At 51.0% G+C, this 18,382-nt stretch overlaps 1 protein-coding gene across 2 annotated transcripts in view; it reads left to right on the top strand.

The window, feature by feature from the left end:
- Positions 1 to 16,150: 16,150 nt before the first annotated feature.
- Positions 16,151 to 18,382, top strand: part of KIAA1671 (KIAA1671 ortholog) — a 133,573-nt gene continuing 131,341 nt past the window's right edge. For both annotated transcript variants that reach the window (XM_069497605.1, XM_069497604.1), the window contains exon 1: positions 16,151 to 17,691. In XM_069497605.1, the coding sequence (XP_069353706.1) occupies positions 16,151 to 17,691 (1,541 nt within the window). The remainder of the gene's footprint in view (positions 17,692 to 18,382) is intronic.

Below are 18,382 nucleotides of genomic sequence, written 5' to 3'. Positions count from 1 at the left end.
GTGGATCCGGATTTTTGACTGTTAGAGCTGAAGCTGCAGGAACATTTGCATAGAAGTCTCTTGTGGACCCACGCGCTGATTTCTGTCGGGTAAATTACCCAGAGTGGAGTTGCTGGGTTTTGGGTTTGGTGTCGCTTCAGCTTTGGTAGGTCCTGCCAAACAGTTTTCCGAAGTGTTTGTGCCAATTTAAAAGCAGTTTTAGTTCCACATCCTTGTCAGCACTTGCTGATGTACTTGGCCATCATGGTAGGTGGGAGTAGTGTAGTAGCTCATTGGGTTTTTAATTTATGTTTTCCCAATGGTTGATGAAGTTGGGCGTCTTTTCACGTGCTTAGTGATCATTTGGAGGTTTTTTCTCTGTGTGTGCATGGTAAGTGCCTGTTAAGTCTTTTGTCCTTAAAAGAAAACACAAACAAAACAAAACTGGGTTGTCTTCTCTTCTTGATTTAGAGTTCTTTATATATTCCAGATAAAGTCCTTTGTGAAATATACATGTGTATGTGTACTTGTGTGTATATATATTAATATATATTATTATTATTTTTTTTGAGACAAGGTATTACTCTGTCACCCAGGCTAGAGTACAGTGGTATCATCATAACTCACAGCAACCTCAAACTCCTGGGTTCAAGCCATCCTCCTGCCTCAGCCTCCTGAGTAGCTGGGACTACAGGCACGTACCACCACACCTGGCTAATTTTTTAAATTTTTGTAGAGACGGAGTCTCACTCTTGGTCAGGTTGATGTGCGTGTGTGTGTGTGTGTGTGTGTGTGTATACATACACATATATATGTGTATGTATATGTACACACACATTTATAAAATCATGTAATATAAAATTTATATATATATATATTTTTAATCCCAGTCTGTGGTTTCCGTATCACTCTTAATGATTTCTTCTGATGAACAGAAGTTTTACTTAAGATCAATTAATCCCACATTTTCTTCTAAAACCTTTGTTATTTTACCTCACTGCAAGATTTTGGTGTGTGGGATGCAATGCTTACATTGGTGTTTTGGAAGGTCGATGCCTGCTCCAGTGTGGACGAGGCCACGAGGAGGCTGATGGGGTCCTCCGGGCGAGACAGGGTGGAGGTGTGGACTGCAGTGGGGGACAGTGGCCCCAAGGGCGCAGATGGGAGAAATGGAGGGTATGGAGAGGGTGTGACAACAGATTGAACAGGACTGAGTGATCTCTTAGAATCCTCTAGGGCACTTTCTATTTAAAAAAACGCTAACTTCCGAGTCCCTGGACTGGACCACCTCGCCAGGCCTGTGCAGCCTCCCCCCACGCTGGGCAGGCCTGAGCGACCGCTAGTTTTCCGATGATGCCTGCTGTGTGGTCCTTTCGGCAGCCTGTAGCCAGGAGAACCTGCATGTGTAGCACCTTTGGGCCAAAGCAGTTTTTATATGATATAAATAAGTATATATTTGTATGTTATATAAAATATACAGTGTATGTAATCCTACGTGTATGAGTATATACACATACGCACATACATATATACACACACATATCCATGTGTATATATTGCATCGTGAATCAGGAGCCCCAAGTTCTAGGCATAATCCTGACCGGCAGGTATCCCACCTCTTGTTAGCAAAAACACTCCTCTCTCCTCGTTCCCATTGCCCTGCCCTAAACCCCCAGCAGGCTTGCCTTATTTTTGGACTTAGCATTTGTCATGGAGGTGCTGTGGTTTAATGATCCAGGAAGGAAACCACTTTGGAGGTTTTTATTTTTTTCCAAACACCTAAGGGGTGCTTACAAATTTGGTTATCACCATGACTCGGGGTGGGGGGGTTGTATCGCTCCTGGTAACCATTGGTAACCGTTGGGCAGGGGCAGAGAAGGCTGAGCATCCTCCGCTGTTCTAGGTTGGGCTCCCCCAGAAGCAGCCCTGAGGCAAGGACGGGAACATGAGTGGCTTTAGGGGGGGCAGGCCCCAGGCAGCACTGTTGGCTGAGTGTGGAAGGTGAGGCAGGGGAGGCAAGGAGCCAGTACAGGGTGTATTATCAAGACCGTGCTGCCAGGCGCCGTGGCTCACACCTGTAATCCCAGCACTTTGGGAGGCTGAGGCAGGAGGATCCCTTGAGGCCAGGAGTTCAAGACCAGCCTGGGCAACAGAGCGAGACCCCATCTCCATAAAAAAATTTTAAAAAAAGAAGAGCACACATCTCAGACTTCTCCCCCAGAGAGGGAACCCCAGTTCCCATCAGTCTAACTTTGTGCTTTACTTTCTTTGGCATTACAACATTTTTTCTCATATTAAAAATATTCATTTTTATCAGAAGGCAGCACAGCAAAAGAATCCAGAGAGTTGGCTTCATGGTCTTAGCGGCTCTGAGCCTCAGTTTTCTCATCTGGAAAATGGGGGTAAGATGCCGCCTGCCTCAGCAGTTGCTGGGAGAAATAAGTTTTTGTCTGTGAAGTGGTTCACACAGAAGCCAGCTACACATAACAAACAGAAACTTCTCTTGTTATTATTGTATAAAATTTAAAATTTATAACTAAGCAAAAATATTAAAACGACCCATAGTCTTATCTTCCCCTACGTACAGATAACCTTTGTAACCATTTTCATATATATTCTTCTAATACCTTCTCTAAGTATCCACATATTCAAATTTATACACCCATCAGTGTGAATCTATATAAAACAAGAAATAGGAACTTCATGTCCACGTTGCACCTAAACATTTTAACATTTTACTTTTACCTGTTTATCTGGCCAGGTCGTACATTCGCAGAGGCAAGATGGAAAAGTCGCCCAAGAGCAGAGAGTGACAAATCTGCCTCCCTCTGCTGTCCTCCGTCCAGTCGTTTCCCCTGTCCCCGAGGGAATGAACTTAAAACTTATTTTTAATTACATTTTATTCCCCAGCCCTCCTCCCCGAAACTCTTTGTAACTGCTTTTAGCTAAAAGTGCCAAAGATTCGATTGTGCTCATTATACCTCATTATCTACCAGTCAGTGAATCCTGAGAGAATTGCTTGCAGGTGACAAAGGTTACGTTAGAAATTGAACCGCGTGTCCCCAGTGTGTTGTGTCCCTGCTGCTTGTGTGCCGGTGAGTAAGGATGAGGGGCTTGGGGCCGAGGGGCAGTGGCTGCTCATCGAACCCATGGCGCTCCTCGGTCTAAACCACAAGCGTAATGAGTCGCTCCATTCCCTGGAGCCTCCGTTAACCGGAACCCGTCAATTACCCCGAGGCCTCTACTTTACCGGCCTCCAGCTGGTGCCCCCTGCGTTTGAGGCAGAGGGACAAACAGGTCAAAATAAACTGTGCTCAGCCATCCCAGAGGTCATGCCTAGCTCCCTACGATGGGTGAGTAATTAGTGGTTAAACAAGGCTGGGCCTGGGTTTTGGGATGGCCAGTCCTGAGGCTCACGTCTTCTGGTGCTGAGAAGGTGAGAATGATGTTAGAAGATCGAGGCTTTGAGTGCCAGCTCTGCCTGTTTCCACCCGTATCATGCCCTCTCTCTGAGCCTCAGTTTCCACTTCTGTACAATGGGACTGCACAGTGCCGTCCAGTAGAACTTTGTACCTAGCCTCGAGTGCCTGTTGAGCACTGGACATGAAGCTGGTGCAACTAAGGCACTGAATTTAAAATTTTATCTAGTTTCAATTCACTGATATTTAAGTTTTAGTAGCTACGTGGAAAGAGTAGTACCAGGACCTTCCTCACAGGATTTGATGCTGTTAAATGCCTGACCACTGGGAATGGGGAATTAGGGCTCTGGTGGCCCCTCGAGGGTCCTTATAGAGGTCTGGGCTTTCGGGTTATTCCTGCAGCCGCTCAGCTCGATGCTGCCTCCTACAGGAAGCCCTCCTCTTCTCTCCTTAGCTCAGTTAAGCGCCATATTGGTTTCCGATTGCTGCTGTAACAAATTCCACGATTTAGTGGCGTAAACAGATTTCTCCCTTTACAGTTCTGGAGGTCCCAGTCTAATTACGGGATGGCAGGAGTGCGTTCCCACTGAGGCTCCAGGGAAGAATCTAGTTCCTTTCCTCTTCCTGTTTCTGGAGGCCGCCGCGTTCATCCCCTCGTGGCCCCGCGTCGCTCCGATGGGTGTCTCTGATGGGTGTCTCTGCCGTGCGTTTTCTCTGACTCTGACCCTCCTGCCTCCCTCTTATAAGGTCCCTTAATCCAGGATCATCTTCCCGTTTCAACAGCCTTAGCTGAATCACATCTGCAAGTCCCCTTTGCTACGGAGGGTCATGCGGTCGCAGGTTTGGGGGCTTAGGACCTGGATACCTTTGGGGGGCATTTTTCTGTCTGCTACCAGCTCTTCTTCCCGTGCGTCCCCGTCGTGGCTCTGAGCCCCCACGCTGCCGTGGTCACCACGTGTGGCCGTGCCTGCCTTCCCGCCAGACCCTGCTTCAAGGACAAGGATGTTCTAAAACTTGCCAGGCCGTCTGCTCTGAGCCCAGTGCGTCCTGTGCCGCTCCGGCGTTAGAAGGTCTGCTGGCTGAGTGGTTGACTTCTGTAAACCACGTTGCTTTTCCAGACCTCAGTTCATCTATTAATACCTGTAAAATGGGGTTCATAACAGTGTCAACCCAGGGGTGTCGTTGCCCAGCGCTTGGGTTGCACCTGATAACACAGTAACTGTTGACACTCGGAGGATGCACAGGGTGGGAGCCGGAGTGAGGCCACCTGAGCTCAAATCCTGTCCCCACCGCCACGTGGGCAGCGGCTAAACCTCCCTTTCCTGCATCCATGCAATGGGCCTGTCGTGAGACTCACCTCCGAGGGTGGGTTGAGTGGGGACGTCAGTCAATGTGCTGTCTTGGACAGGGATGAGTGATCCGTTAGCCTTAGTGACGTGAGGCTGGAATTACTAGTTCCAGGCTGTCCCGGGGCCCAGCACTCGCCGATCCCAGGACAAAGCAACCCAGTAAACTTGGAGCGGTTCGTTGAGTTCCCTTGGTGGCGGTTAGGGCAGGTGTGTTTCTTCAGCGACACGGAGGCCAGGAGTGGGCCTGTTGTCGTGCCCCGAGGCTGGCAGTGCCAGGCCCTGCCAGGTTTATGGGGGCCCTGGATGTCACAGGAGGAGGAGAAGCCAGCTGGTTGCCTGATGGGCGTGGGAAGCACGGCATCCCTCCTGGGAAAACCAGGAGAGGACTTGTCAGCCGCCACCGCGGGTGTATTGGCACGGAGAGCACAGAGACGGGGTGACGGGTGGGGTGGGGTGCGGTGGGTGGGTGCTGTGCAGAGAGATGAGGCTGTTCACATCGCTGGGACACGGTTCCGTCTCAACCACCCTGTCAGGCTTTTCTCGCACCCCAGGGCAGGAGGATGCTGTTTGGTGTCCTGGCACTCTCCTCCCCCTTTTAACCAAGGCCTGTGAGATGACAAGCTGGGACGGATCATCGGCCAGACTTGTAAAAAATATCCACGTACCCCATTGCCCTTCCTTCCCCTGCCCCTAGCCGTGAACCTGGGGTACAGTTTGAGAGCAGATAAAGGTAGACTCCTCTGAATCACGTTTTTCTCTCGAATTTTTTTCGTTAGAGAGCTATTCCTTTGGATCTTAAAAATTTAGACAATCCTCTTGCCCCCTTTAAAATCCCACCAACTCACAGATACCCTTTCAAGTCTTTGTATTCTATTTCTTTGCATAATCATGTATCGTGTGTTTCTAGAAACCTACCATGTGCCAAGTCTCCTGGTAGCTGTTTTACATGCGCTGTCTCCTCAGTCCTCAGACACCTTTGACGTGGGTGTCATCAGACTTACTCATAAAGAAACTGAGCTTTCAGAGGTGAAGTGGCTCGTCAAAGGCTACAGCCACTGTGTTCACGTAGAAGACATTTGTCCACTTAACCAATTTGTGCCAAACTCCCCATGTCCATTAGGAAGTATGGCTTAAATAAGTAGGTTTTCATTATTTTTTACATAAAAAAAAAAAAAAACAGAGGAGAGCAATTCAGAGTCAGCACAGTGTTTCAACTATGTCATCGAGGCCTTTTCCATGTCATGATCCTTAAAGTGTTGGCTTGTGGCCTCTCGGTCCTAAGATGGTTGCCGTGGCTCCGGACATCGTATCTTCATTCCAGGTAGGAAGAAGGAGAGGCAGCACCACAAAACAAATGCCTCCCTACAAGTCTTCCCCATTTCCTTTCATGTTCTTATATATTTTTGGTCAGAACTGGGTCACATGGCTACTTCTAGCTGCAAAGGAAGCTGAAAAAAGTGAGTCTCTGACTTGTCAGAAAGGAGGCAAGCTCCCCGAGAGCCCCCGTCTGTACCATTGACTCCAGCACCGTGTTGTTTCCACTGTACTGATAATTTCTCTGTTCAAATTAAACAACAAAGCATGAAATTTTACCATATCCACTTAACCCCTGTAACCATTATTTTATTTTTAAACATTTCCCTTTTTGAAAAAAAGTTAAATAAATTTATTTAAAAAGGAACCTTTCAAAAATCTCTGTTGTACATAGAAAACCAGTGCCACTTGCCTTCAGTAGAAAATAACAGTAAAAACTAAATGCATTGAAAATGAAATGATATTTTAAATCTGCTGCTACCGCAGCAGCTAATGGTCTGAGCTTGATGCTGTTTCTCTCTGTTAGATCGGGAGATTAGCAGATAATGGAGATGGAGGTGTTAGAGTCATAGGGTCACCAAGCAGAGACTGTCTCCGCCACTTCCGAAGGCTCCCATGAGAATAGAAAGGAACCAGCTTTCACACAATGTCATTCAAGGCGCCCGAATGCTGTACCTGGGTTTCAGAGCATCCTGTTACCTAAACCCATCTGTGTCCCAGGTGGGCGGCTTCCTACCTCTGAGGAACTCCGCACTCTTCCACTCCGCCTTACCTGCGCCAGGCATCCAGCAGGTTCTGGGGCGGGGAACTCAGACTGCAGGAGTCTGTGCCCTGGGTGGGGCGTAGTGGTGGATGCGCATCTTGCGAGGGAGAGAGCCTCACGCTTACCTCTGATACGAGGCATTTCCATCAAGTGAATCGCCCAGGAGGGTTGGAGGTCACTTTGGCCTGGGAAATCAGCATAGGCTTCCTGGAAGAGGAGGCATTTAAACTGCTCTAAAAGGATGGGTAGGATTCAGGCAAATAGAAATTGGGCGCTGGGTGAAGGGCTGTCCACGCAGAAGGGAAAAGATGAAAAGGACATTCAAGTCGTGGGTCCCATTCGAAGATCTGGAAGTATTGGTCAGGGCCTGCAGTATAGACGAGATTAGTTTTAGGGGGGCCTTGAATACCTTGCTCGAGGTAAGGGACAGTGGGCGCCACTGATGATTCTAGAGCTAGAGAGTGACATGATCAGACATTTTCAGCGTTTGAGCTTTGCACATAAGACAGCTCTTGGGCCTACATAAGCTAATTCCTTCAGAAATCTACTTGGAGAAAATTATTATTATTATTATTATTTTTCTGAAATGTAACGTGCACTTCTCAAGCCCCCTAAGGAGAGAGCGTGTTTTGTGCTCACATTTTTGAGTCCAGCGTTGTGCTGCTGTGTGTTAGGTTGCATTGAGCCTTGGAGTCGAGTTTCCTCTGCTCGCCCAGAATGTCACTTCCAGGGCTGGGTCTTCCTTCCTGCTCCCAACGCCGGGCCGCACACAGCCTCTAGGCTGGTCCCAGACTCACTTCTCTCAGTGAGCTGTTCCAATTACCCCTGGAAACCTTCTCGTTAAGGCTGTGGCGATCCTGTTATAAAGTAGAGCCCTTAAAGCTCCAAGTGCGGGCCGGGCCTGGTTTATTGTTCCCGAGACGTTTTTACTGGGTGTGCCCCAGGGGGGAGGTTGAGAACCCTGAGCTCAGAAGCTCTGAACTGAGTCAGCGTGGGAAGCATTTCCCTTAGATGTGATTCTGCACGTATCCAAAGTCCTAGAAAAGGTGTGTATCCTTTGAACCAGAGAGCCCACTTTAGGCAGCAATTTATTAATATCTTGGGAAGGTAAATTGCATGTGAATATTCATTGCAGTATTGGTTTTAATGTTCAACCATTGGAAACTTGCACCATTAAAGATCCAATAGCGAGCGAGGGACAGGTTCTCTAATGAGATATCCACATAATGGAATACTCTGAAAGTGTTGGAAACCCCTGTATAGGGTATATAGCTATTGACGTGAAAGATGTTCACGACATAGTTTGAAATTAAACAACAACAACAAAAACAAGTTTCTAAGTAACATGTGTGATCTAATCCCATTTGAATTTTGACCGAAAGTTCCTTATTTTCATTGCGAATGCCCAGGTTGCTGTACATCAGAATGCTCATAGTGCTGTCGCCTGTGGATGGTAGCGTTTAGGATTATTAAAAATACTCTTGCTTCTCTGTATTTTTGGACTTTTCTGTAGTTATCCTGCGGAACACCTGAAGAGGTCTAATGAAGGGGTGGGTCTCAGCCAGAATATCGTAAGAACTTTTGAGTATTTGAAAGAGGAGGCTGTCCCACCCTTGGGGGAGTCCAGTCTCTCAGAGGACTCATTTGGCCACAGTCTAGAACAGGGGACTTATTCTGTAAAGAGCTGTAGTAAATATTTTAGGCTTTCTGGGCCATATGGCCTCAGTGGCAACTATTAAACTCCATCACTAAGACAGAGCCTATGCATAATGGCTCTCGAAAGAAGCCGTAGATAATAAATAAATGGGCATGGCCATGTTCCAATAAAACTTTATTTACAAAAACAAGCAGTGGGCCAGGTTTGGTCTGTGGACTCTAGTTTGCCAATTTCTGATCTAGAGAAAAAGAAGGAAAAAAAAAAAAAAGCAGCTTGTTAATGGTTTTAGTGAGTGGTCAGCCAGTCCCAGAATAACACAAATTGTAGGAAGGAACAGGCCAATGAAATTGAAAAGGCGGATGTTTAAAGAGAGGGCCAAAGAGAAGTTGTATCATTCTTTCTCCAGATAAGCAGTTTCACCTGGACAAGCGGTGTTGGGGTGAGGCAGTGTGGATTGTGCTTCGGAGGGTACCAAATGCCAATCAGCGTATTAAAGGTTCTGGAAAGTCATGCTGGAAAGACGCTTGTGATTGTTGAACCCAGCATTTCTCAAACTCTTTTTTGTGGACGTGTGTGCCACCCACATCTGATGGTCCAGGGGGAGTTTGAGGAGAGCCACCTCAAGCTTTTCCCTGAACTCCAGAGTTGGGAACCTCTGATGTGCTCAGCTCTAATGATGGAACCTGCACACAGAAGTCAGGGCTATGCCCATTAAGGCCATTCTTAACAAAAATAGTCCACATTGTGTAGGACACTTAGCTCTCAACAGGGCGGGTAAGAATTTTATTTAGCCCCTCAGCAATCCTTTATTGAGCACCAGTTGTTTTTTAAGGAAACACGGGGAACGAGGAGATTTAGAATGTGCATCCCAGAATCCAGAAATTTGGTCTCCGTGGTGGGGGGGGATGTGTCAGTTGCAGAGAAAAGTGGAAAATGCAGAACCGATGAGCCTTCCGGGGGAGCAAAGTCGGAATCACAACATCTTTAAAATGACAGGGAATTAACGACCCCTTGTTCGACCTCTTGTTTCTGAGGCTGGAGTGAGGGAGGGGCTCACCCAAGCTGTCCCGCCCGTTAGTGGAGATGCTGAGACATAAACTAGGGTGACGGACATCGATTCCATTTTGATGAAATATCCAGAAATGGCAAATCCTTAGAGACAGACAGCAGATTAGTGGTTGCCAGAGGCTGGGGGAGGGGAGGGGGCTGGGGAGTGACTGCTTAATGGGTATGGGATTGCCTTTGGGGTGATGAAAATGTGTTGGAATTAGGTACGGGGTGATGGTTGCACAATACTGTGAATTTACTCAATGCCACCGAGCAACTTTGAAATGGTTGAAATGGTGGATATTATGTGATTTCTACCATAATTTTTTAAAAGTAGGGTGATGGCGTAATTTGTTGTACAAACCTGGACACCGTGGAGACTGAGAGGGATCTGTCCCGGGTAGACCAGAACGCATGGTCACCCTGGCTAAAGCCACCCTGCTCTGACTCCCAGGGAAGTGATTTTTACTTGCGGATGCTGGCAGGTTGCAACTGTTGCTGCATTTCAGATGCTTTTGAGTCCTGGGTTATTTCAAGTAGGGGGTTATGTCTTCTTGCTGCAGGTGGGTAAATAACACTGCAAAGGACATCTTTGTGCATGTAGCTTTTCCTTTGGGCTACTTCCATAGGATACGTTTTTAGAAATGGGACTATTGAGTGGAAAATAAGTATTTCTTTGGGGAGAGTGAGGAATCAAGGGGGAAAACATTCGATGTGGAGAGTCAGAATATCTGGATTTCAACCCTACCTCTCCCCCTTTCTAGCAGTGAGATCGGAAACTGGCTGTTTCTGGGCTACATTTTCCTAATGTGTGGAATGGTGGTAATAATTTGAACAGCACAAGGTCACTGCTAGGATGAATGCCAGAGGGCAGAAGAGGCACAGAATCGGTTAGCATGGTGCCCGACTCCTGACGGGGTGTCAGAAGATGTTAGTTGAAAGTGAATATTGCCAGTTGCTTTTATAACTGGCATCGTCCCTGGGGGCGGATGAGCAAACCCATTTTCCATACTCCCCCCTGCATTGGGTATTGTTGTTATTTTCTTTTCTCAGGGATGTTTTTCCTTCAGGTGCCTTTTTGGCACACTGACTTTATGCCTGTTTCGGCGTCAGACTCTGGGGATACAGCCGTGAGCAGGACCCAGGACCTTCTTGTGCCAGGAGCTTATGGTTTAGTGGAGGGAAGAGAGATAATCACCACCCTTTCCATCAGTGCTGGGCAAGGGGGAAGCACAGGAAGTGAGGTGCTGGAGCACAGAGGAGGCACCTGAACCAACCCTGGGGCATCAGGGAAGGCTTCCTGGAGGAGGTGGCCTTGTGGTGATGAGAATTGAGGGAGTAATAAAGATTAGCCAGGCAGTGAGGACACGGCAGTGCAGAGGTGTGAAGTCGAGGAAGAGCATGATGTGTCTGGGCTGTGCTGGAGTATATGAGAATGTGGGAGAGACAGATAGACAGACCGATGGGTGGTATCAATCATCAGACTGAAGCTGGCGAGATAACGAGGCTCTGGATCCCAGCAGTCCTCAGGGAGGGAGTTTGATCTTTATCTGGAGGGCAGTGAGGAAACACCTGTGGGCTTCCAGCAGGGAAGAGACATCCTGGTGCTTGCATATTCCAGAATCCCTCTGGCTGCTGCTAGAATAGACTGGAGGAGCCCCCAGCTTGGGTAGGAAGGAGGCAGATTTTAAATGTCACTTCTCAGTGAAGCCTTCCCGGGCCACCCCATCTCAAATTCCCTCCTTTATTGTCACTTAAGTAACCTTCTATATATTTCACTGATTTATGTTGTTTATTTTCTTTTCTCCGTCTTCTTGAATGTCAGCTCCATGGGAGCAGGTTTCTATATGTTTTGTTCATTGCTGCATGTCCAACGCCTGACACATAGTAGGTGCTCAATAATTGTGTACTGGAACGAAGTAAGAAAGGAAGGCAGGCAGGCACTAGGGCTGCAGCCATGGGGACAGGGATGAGAGGATGCACACACTCCAAATGACACTTGGCATTTTGGTTGTGCCTTTTCCATCCGGGGCCCGTGGGTGGACAGATCGAATGTGTACCGAAGCCCTGCTCTTCCGGGAGGACACGAGCGTGCACTTGCCAATCCGTTCTTGGCTGTTCACACAGTGCACCGCACAAGATGGGTTTGCAGAGTTGGGGGGCCAGGGCTACGTTCCGGAAGACGCTGGAAGGTGTCAGGCCCAGCCCACGCCCCTCACCAGATGGTGGCATTCCCAGGAAGCGGCAGCCAGAGACGGCCGAGTGAATGGCTGGTGAGCTCTCACATCGGATTCAAGGGTGTAATTATGAAAGATCCTTAGCAGCTGTTAGAATGAATCAACGCCTCTGAAACTGGGAGAAAAGCTGCCAAACGGTTTGGTTTTGAATGGAAGTGCTTTTTTCTTGCCTTCTCTCTTGCGGAGCTCTCGGATTCCCCAGGAGACCACGCGCCCCAGCACCAAGCACAGAGCCTGGCGCTTTGGAGGGAGGCAGGAGTTTGCGGAAGGAGGGTCAGAAAGATGGAAGGACAAACGCTTTCCAGCGACTCCTGTGTCATTTCAGCACCTGTTGCTTTTGGGGATGCCCTTCTCAGACAAGTTATTATTATTATTATTATTTTCTGCATGAAATGGCAGGAAATGGGAATTTTGAACTTTGCAGATCATTCCGGGAGATCCAGCTCGTGGAGTGGACAGGTTGAGCAAGAGGGAAAAATACCCATTGCTGTACCCACCCACTGCTTGTGGCTAGACTGGCGTCCTCTCCCTCCCGGTCCACCAGCCTCCTGACCTCCCAGGTGGACGCCTCGCTCCCCGTCTGCCCCACACGCTGACCTCCATGATGAGATTCATATGAACCAGAGATGGCTCAGACTCTGTTCCCTTCTTTCCTGGTTTTGGCCGTAGTGCCCAGCAGCTACGCTATTTAGAAAAAGCGAGCCGGTCCACCTTAGGAATAAGTGGTAGCTGGCCTGTGTGCAAGCATGCTTCCAAAATGTTTTGGAAGCAACTAACATCTATTAAATCAAGCATAACATATGGGATACATCTAAAGCAAGGTTTTAAAGCCTACAGTTAAATCGGTTTCCTTGTATTTTACTGCAAGTTAAATGAAAACCTGAGGACCGTGGGTTGGGAAGGACTTTAAAATATTATTGAACCATCTACTACGGTGGTTTAAAAACTTATTTTACTTTGCTTTGTTTATGGACCTATTCATTGATTCATATTTACATACGAGGCATTTGCGAGGCACTCAAATGGAGTCTTGAGAGGTAGACCAGGACATAAGGCAGATAGATCACAGGTGGCAGAGACACTGTTCTGTTTAAGGGGGGTGGACCAAGAGACTGATTTCCTTACTTCCTCTTGCCTTTCCCCTTTTCCTTCCATGCAGAATGGCCACTGCAGTAGGTCCAGGGACTCTAAAGGGGGGTGACATTTGTGAACCGTTGATCCTAGTTCAGCAATGGTTGCTCTTGGTGGCTCCTCCCAGGAAAAGCCACGCAGAGAAGCATCCCTTCCACATTTGGGCAGATGAGCTCCCGTGACGGTGTGAGGTGAATGTGGTCACAGCAGGCGTCTGGCAGTGGCCTGGCCCAGGGTGGAGCTCCTCCCTGTGGCCCAGGGAAACGGGTGGGGGTCTCTTAGTGGGGGCTGGTGGGTCGAGCTCCCATCCGAGCGCTTCAAGTGCTCTTTGGTTCTGTCATTCACTAGCCACAGCCAGAGTAACTCATCTCGTGTTCCGGGTGGCTTGGTGTCATTTGTCACGAGACTCACGGCATCTAGACTTATCTGGCATTTTAGAAGAGTGAGCAGTGCGGTCAGAATATTTCATCATTCATTTGTTTATTCTCTCAACAATGATTTATTTGTGCATTCGATAGTTTTGTCTTTGGTGCTATTATAAACCATGACATTTGTTCCGCAGTGTTGTAATTCCGTGTGTGTGTTTCTCACAGCCGACTGTGAGTTCCACGGGTGCAGGGGCTATTTCTCGCTCATCTTGGTACATGTAGCAGGGGCCCCATAAACCCCCACCAGAGAAATAGGGAAGGCTTTTACGGAGTACCTACTGTGGGCTCAGCACTATTTATGCACACGCATATATAAGGCTACATAATTGAAAGCCGAACGGAGCATAAGTTTTACTAGCTGGAGGAGATGCCAGCGGATGCAGTTGGAGCTCGAGAGCTTTTGCGCCGTCTGTTCACATATTGCCAGAACTCCGGAACCGAGGCTGTCGTCCTGTGTCTCCCCAGACCTGCGACACTCTGCCTGCCGGAACGAGCCGGCCTCTCCCCGCCTGCTTCTGCCATGGGAGTGTGCGGACAGCCCGGTCCACGATGAGCCGTGACACCATTGGCTGTCCCCGGCAGTCACACCCCTCCAGCCAGGGCCTGCCGGCTCCGGTAAGTGGGGCCCCTGCTCCACCAGGGGGTGGAGGGCACCTGTGGGTTCTGCCAGGGAATTTCGTCTCCGTCCTTTGCATCCTGTCATTGTCCTGTGTCTCATGTCTGGGCTCCGTATGTGTCGCAGAGCAGGATTTCAAGAGGTCACAGGGGCTGGCCGCAAAGGGGAACAGCCCTGATGCGGGGTGGGATTCCGGAGCCCTAGAGCTCTGCCTGGGGTCTTTGCAGATGGAAATTCTCCAGTTCTCAGATTCTCCGTATCTGATCTCTCTTCTGCCTCTAACCGAGTCTAGACAGTGTTCTCCGGTTCGGGGAGACGGAATCTGTTAGCACCATTGAGCGTGTAAGGGAGAGAAAATATCAAAATCTGTCTGCCTTTCTTTCGTGGAGGCTGCCGAGTGAGTCAGAGACGGGGGAGCAGTGTGGGGCCCCGAGGAGGGGAAGCGGGAGGCTTACGCGTAACTAAAATACCTTCCACTTTTTTAGTCCATCTACATGGGGGCTGGCTGGCGGCGGCTTTACAGGGAAAGAAAACACTGGTGTGACAGGTGCCTGCGGGTCAAGAACAGGGACTTGCCTGGCACTTTGTAAGACCGAAAAGGAATAAAAAATGATTTTTAAACAGGCAGAGCTGTGCGGGTCATGGGTCTGAGGTCAGGTTTCAGCTGTGTGATGGTCAGCGGGGCCGGCGACCTCTCTGGCCCCTCCCCCTGCGTCCCCATAAGGGAGATACGAGTCGCTTCTGCCTTTCGGGGCTGTCGGAGGATGAATGAGAGAGGAGGGCTCCTGATTTGAGAGAACAGATCTCACAGCTGCATGAACAAGGGGTTATGCCCTGAGCCGCTGCAAAATGGGGTCTGATCGTCGGGCCCACCTGGTAAGGTTGTAGGGGGGATGAGATTTATAAAACACATGAAGCGCTTGGCCCAGCTCGGGGTCTCACTCAAGCTGTCACTGTTAGCTGTTCCTTTGCTTATGAAGAATATAAGGCCAGGCGCGGTGGCCCGTGATCCTGTCCCAGCACTTTGAGAGGCTGAGGTGGGAGGATCGCTTGAGACCAGGAGTTCAAGACCTCCTCAATATGGGTAACATAGCGAGACCCTGTCCCTACAAAAAAATTAAAAAGACATCCGGGCGCGGTGGTGCACCCCTGTAGTCCCAGCTACTCAGGAGGCTGAGGCAGGAGGATCGCTTGAGCCCAGGAGTCGGAGGCTGCTGTGAGCTCGGCTGACGCCACTGCACTCCAGCCTGGGTGACAGAGTGAGACCCTGTGTCCAACAATAAATAAATAAATAGAATTTCAAAACAGAATATGAAGTCAGCGGGCATAAAATTAGGTGTTCCACAGAAAAGAACCTAAAGACAAACAAGTAACAGCAAATTGAGTGAGAAAAATGAGATGGCTTTTTTTTTTTTTTTAATAGTATCTGGAAAGGTTGGGAAAAATAACGGGACTAAGGGACAGTCTGGTGGGGTTGGTGGCTGAGGCCTGGGTTCCACAGCGGCCACTCACCCTCTTCGTGACCCCAGGGACTCCTGCTTTGGGGAGCTGCGTGCGTGAGCTGTGGCGGTTGCTTACCTTCTCTGTGCTTGGTGCTCGGCACGGGGTCGCAATAAGGATCAGCTGGGGTCCCCGATGTGCAGGCTCTGCAGTGGGACATAGGGGAACAGCACTAAGGCACCCCGAGGATGCTCCCCCTGGGGCTTATGTCGGGAGCCTCTGTGGTGTGATTCTGGGGTCCCACAGGGTTCGAATCCTCACTTCTTCTCTTTCTTCCTGAGCGACTGCTGGCCAGTTACTTCGCCTCTCTGAGCTGGTTTCCGTATCTGTACAGCAGAGACACTCAGTTCTTACCGTAAGAGCTGGCCAGAGATTAGCTGAGTCAGAGAAAGTCCTCCAGCGAGTGTCGGCGCCTTTTCCACACCCTTTGAGCTGGAACGAACTTCAGAGACAGCCATTCAGTCCCCTCCCCTTGCCCAGAGCTCAGAGAGGTGGAGAGACAGGCCCAGGCCTGCCCGGTGAAGTCAGCGCAGGGCCGTGGTCCAGAATCCGGGGCCCAGGGCTCTCTGTCCCGTTCCCCCAAACCACTCTGCCCCAACCCACACAAGGACCGTGTTCTAAATTTCTTTCTTTCTTTCTTTTTTTTTTTTTTCAGCAGTTGCTCCTCCATTTCCAATGTCCCTAATCTCCATGGATCCACAACCATAACCATGGCGACGCGGGTCGAGGTCAGCTCCATAACGTCCCTGACGGTGGTGCCAGGCCTCGGTGAGCTTGGCAAGGAGGAGACCCTGAAGCGGACTTACTTCTGCCAGGCTGGCGACACCCCCGGGGCTCCCTCGGCCAGGATCTTGGAAGCAAAGAGCCCGCTGAGGAGCCCGGCTCGCTTACTGCCCCTGCCCAGGCTCGCCCCCAAGCCCTTCTCCAAGGAGCAGGCCCCCCCGGACGTGACACCCCCCGTGTCGTCTTTGCTGCACAGTCCGACCAGCCTGTCTCCTCCTGGGGGGCTGTCCGAGCAGGTGGCCGCCGAGGATCTGGACGGGAGGATGCCCGGTTTGGTGGGGCAGGAGGCGGGCGGCGGGGAGGGCCCGAGGAGAAGCTCCTCTCTGTTCTCCAAGGCCGTGTTCCTGCGGCCCAGCCCCAACACCATGATCCTCTTTGAAACCACCAAAACCGGCCCCGCTCTGGGGAAGGTGGTCAGCGAGGGGGCTCAGGAGGCCAAAGCGGGTGTGTCTCACGAGCCCCCTTCGGGCTCCCGGCCCGAGGTGGCCGCCAAGCCTGCCATGCCTGCCCGGAAGCCGGCGGGGCCCCTTCCCCGCCCGGCCTCCCTGTCGCAGGACACAAAGCTGGCTGCAGCCCCGGAGGGGGCAGGCCGGGACCAGGCGCTCCCCAAGGCCAGCAGCGTGGAGGACACGGCCGGCCCCGCTCCGGAGCCCAGGCCTCGCGTGAAGAGGAGGCCCGTGTCGGCCATCTTCATGGAATCCATCCCCGGCGGGGTGGCCGCGGCGGGGAAGACGCCCCCCGCCCCTCCCGAGAAGACGTGGGTGAGGAAGCCCAGGCCCTTGTCCATGGACCTCACGGCCCGCTTCGAGAGCAGAGAGGCCTTGCTGAGGAAGGCGGCCGACGGGGACAGTGGGGCAGTGGCGGGCTCGGCCCCGGAGAGGCCCAGCAAGGTGGACCGGGAGTGTCTGGCCAAGGCAGAGGCCCCGCTTCATGACACGAGTTCCGACTTCCTGGAGGTGGCCCAGAAAATCCAGGAACGGAAGGAGAAGGTGTTTTTGCAGCAGGAGACGGCCAGCCCCAGAACCCCGGGGGGCTCAGCCAGGGTCACCCCCAGAGATGACCGGAGTCCTTGGGAAGAGCAAGGCAGGCTGGCCCAGGAGCCAGAGAAGGCGCCCGAGCCCCCTTCTCCCAGGCCGGGAAGAGGCCCGGAGCTTGCTGAGGTCAAGGGCAGAGCTGCTGAAGGAGGAGTCCCAGCCGGGGGCGAGCGGGCCTCCAGGGGGAGCGTCAAGAAGCGCATCAGCCTGTTTGGGGAGGACAGCGGTGTGGCAGTGGCCGTGGCCTTGGCAGGGGGGCCCGGACCCCCCTCGGCCACCCCTGAGTCCCCATCGGCAGTGCCAGAGCCCGAGAAAGGGGGCGTGAGCGTCCAGGCGCGGGTCAGAGGCTGGGCTGCCGAGAGCTCCGAGTCAAAGCCCGAGATCAGGAGGAGGACGTTCCAGGCCCGGCCGCTGTCCGCGGATTTGACCAAACTGTAAGTGGACGCTCCCACATGCCTCCCTCCCTGGGCTGCCGCACACCACCCCCCGGAGACCCCGAGGGAAAGGGAACTGGGCTCCCAGCTCCTCTGGGTATGGCCAGCCGTGGGGGCTAGAGCTCGGTTTCCTTGGCCTGCTCGGCTTTGCACGCCCCCGTGAGTGAAGTGGGAGGTGTGCGCCCATTTCACAGATGCAGGTCAGAAAGCTGAAGTACCACGAGGAAGTTGAAGCCGGATGTCGTTCCAGCTCAGCCTGTCTCCACTGGATGAGGAGATGAGGCCTAAGCCTCCAGGAGTGGCCCAAAATATAAAATCAGAGGAGTCAAGATAACCTGGGCAGGTGCTTCCCCTCACTGAGCCTCAGTGTCTTGATCTCGAAAATGGAAATATTATTAAGACCTTCCTTAAAAGATTGAGGCACAAACGTAGAGATAATGCCAGACTGCGTCTCCAAATGGTATTATTGATCTGGTTGGTTAATAATGACTTTCTAAGCGTGGCACACCTGTTTTCCCACAAGTGGCCACAACAGGGAGATGCCACCAGGCGTGATCAACTGGCTCGTTAATAACATGCATGCCACCAACATACTTTGTCCGGGGTGGAGCTTGCAGGGGCAGGATGTCTGTCTGGGCAGACTGCCCTCCCGGCCCTGGGAACCAGGACAGCCAGCCCGGCCAAAGTTAGA

This window comes from Eulemur rufifrons, chromosome 21, assembly GCF_041146395.1.
Source record: "Eulemur rufifrons isolate Redbay chromosome 21, OSU_ERuf_1, whole genome shotgun sequence".
NCBI lineage: Eukaryota > Metazoa > Chordata > Mammalia > Primates > Lemuridae > Eulemur > Eulemur rufifrons.
Note: the sequence above shows the minus strand (reverse complement) of the source record. Positions and strands in the feature narration are given on the sequence as shown.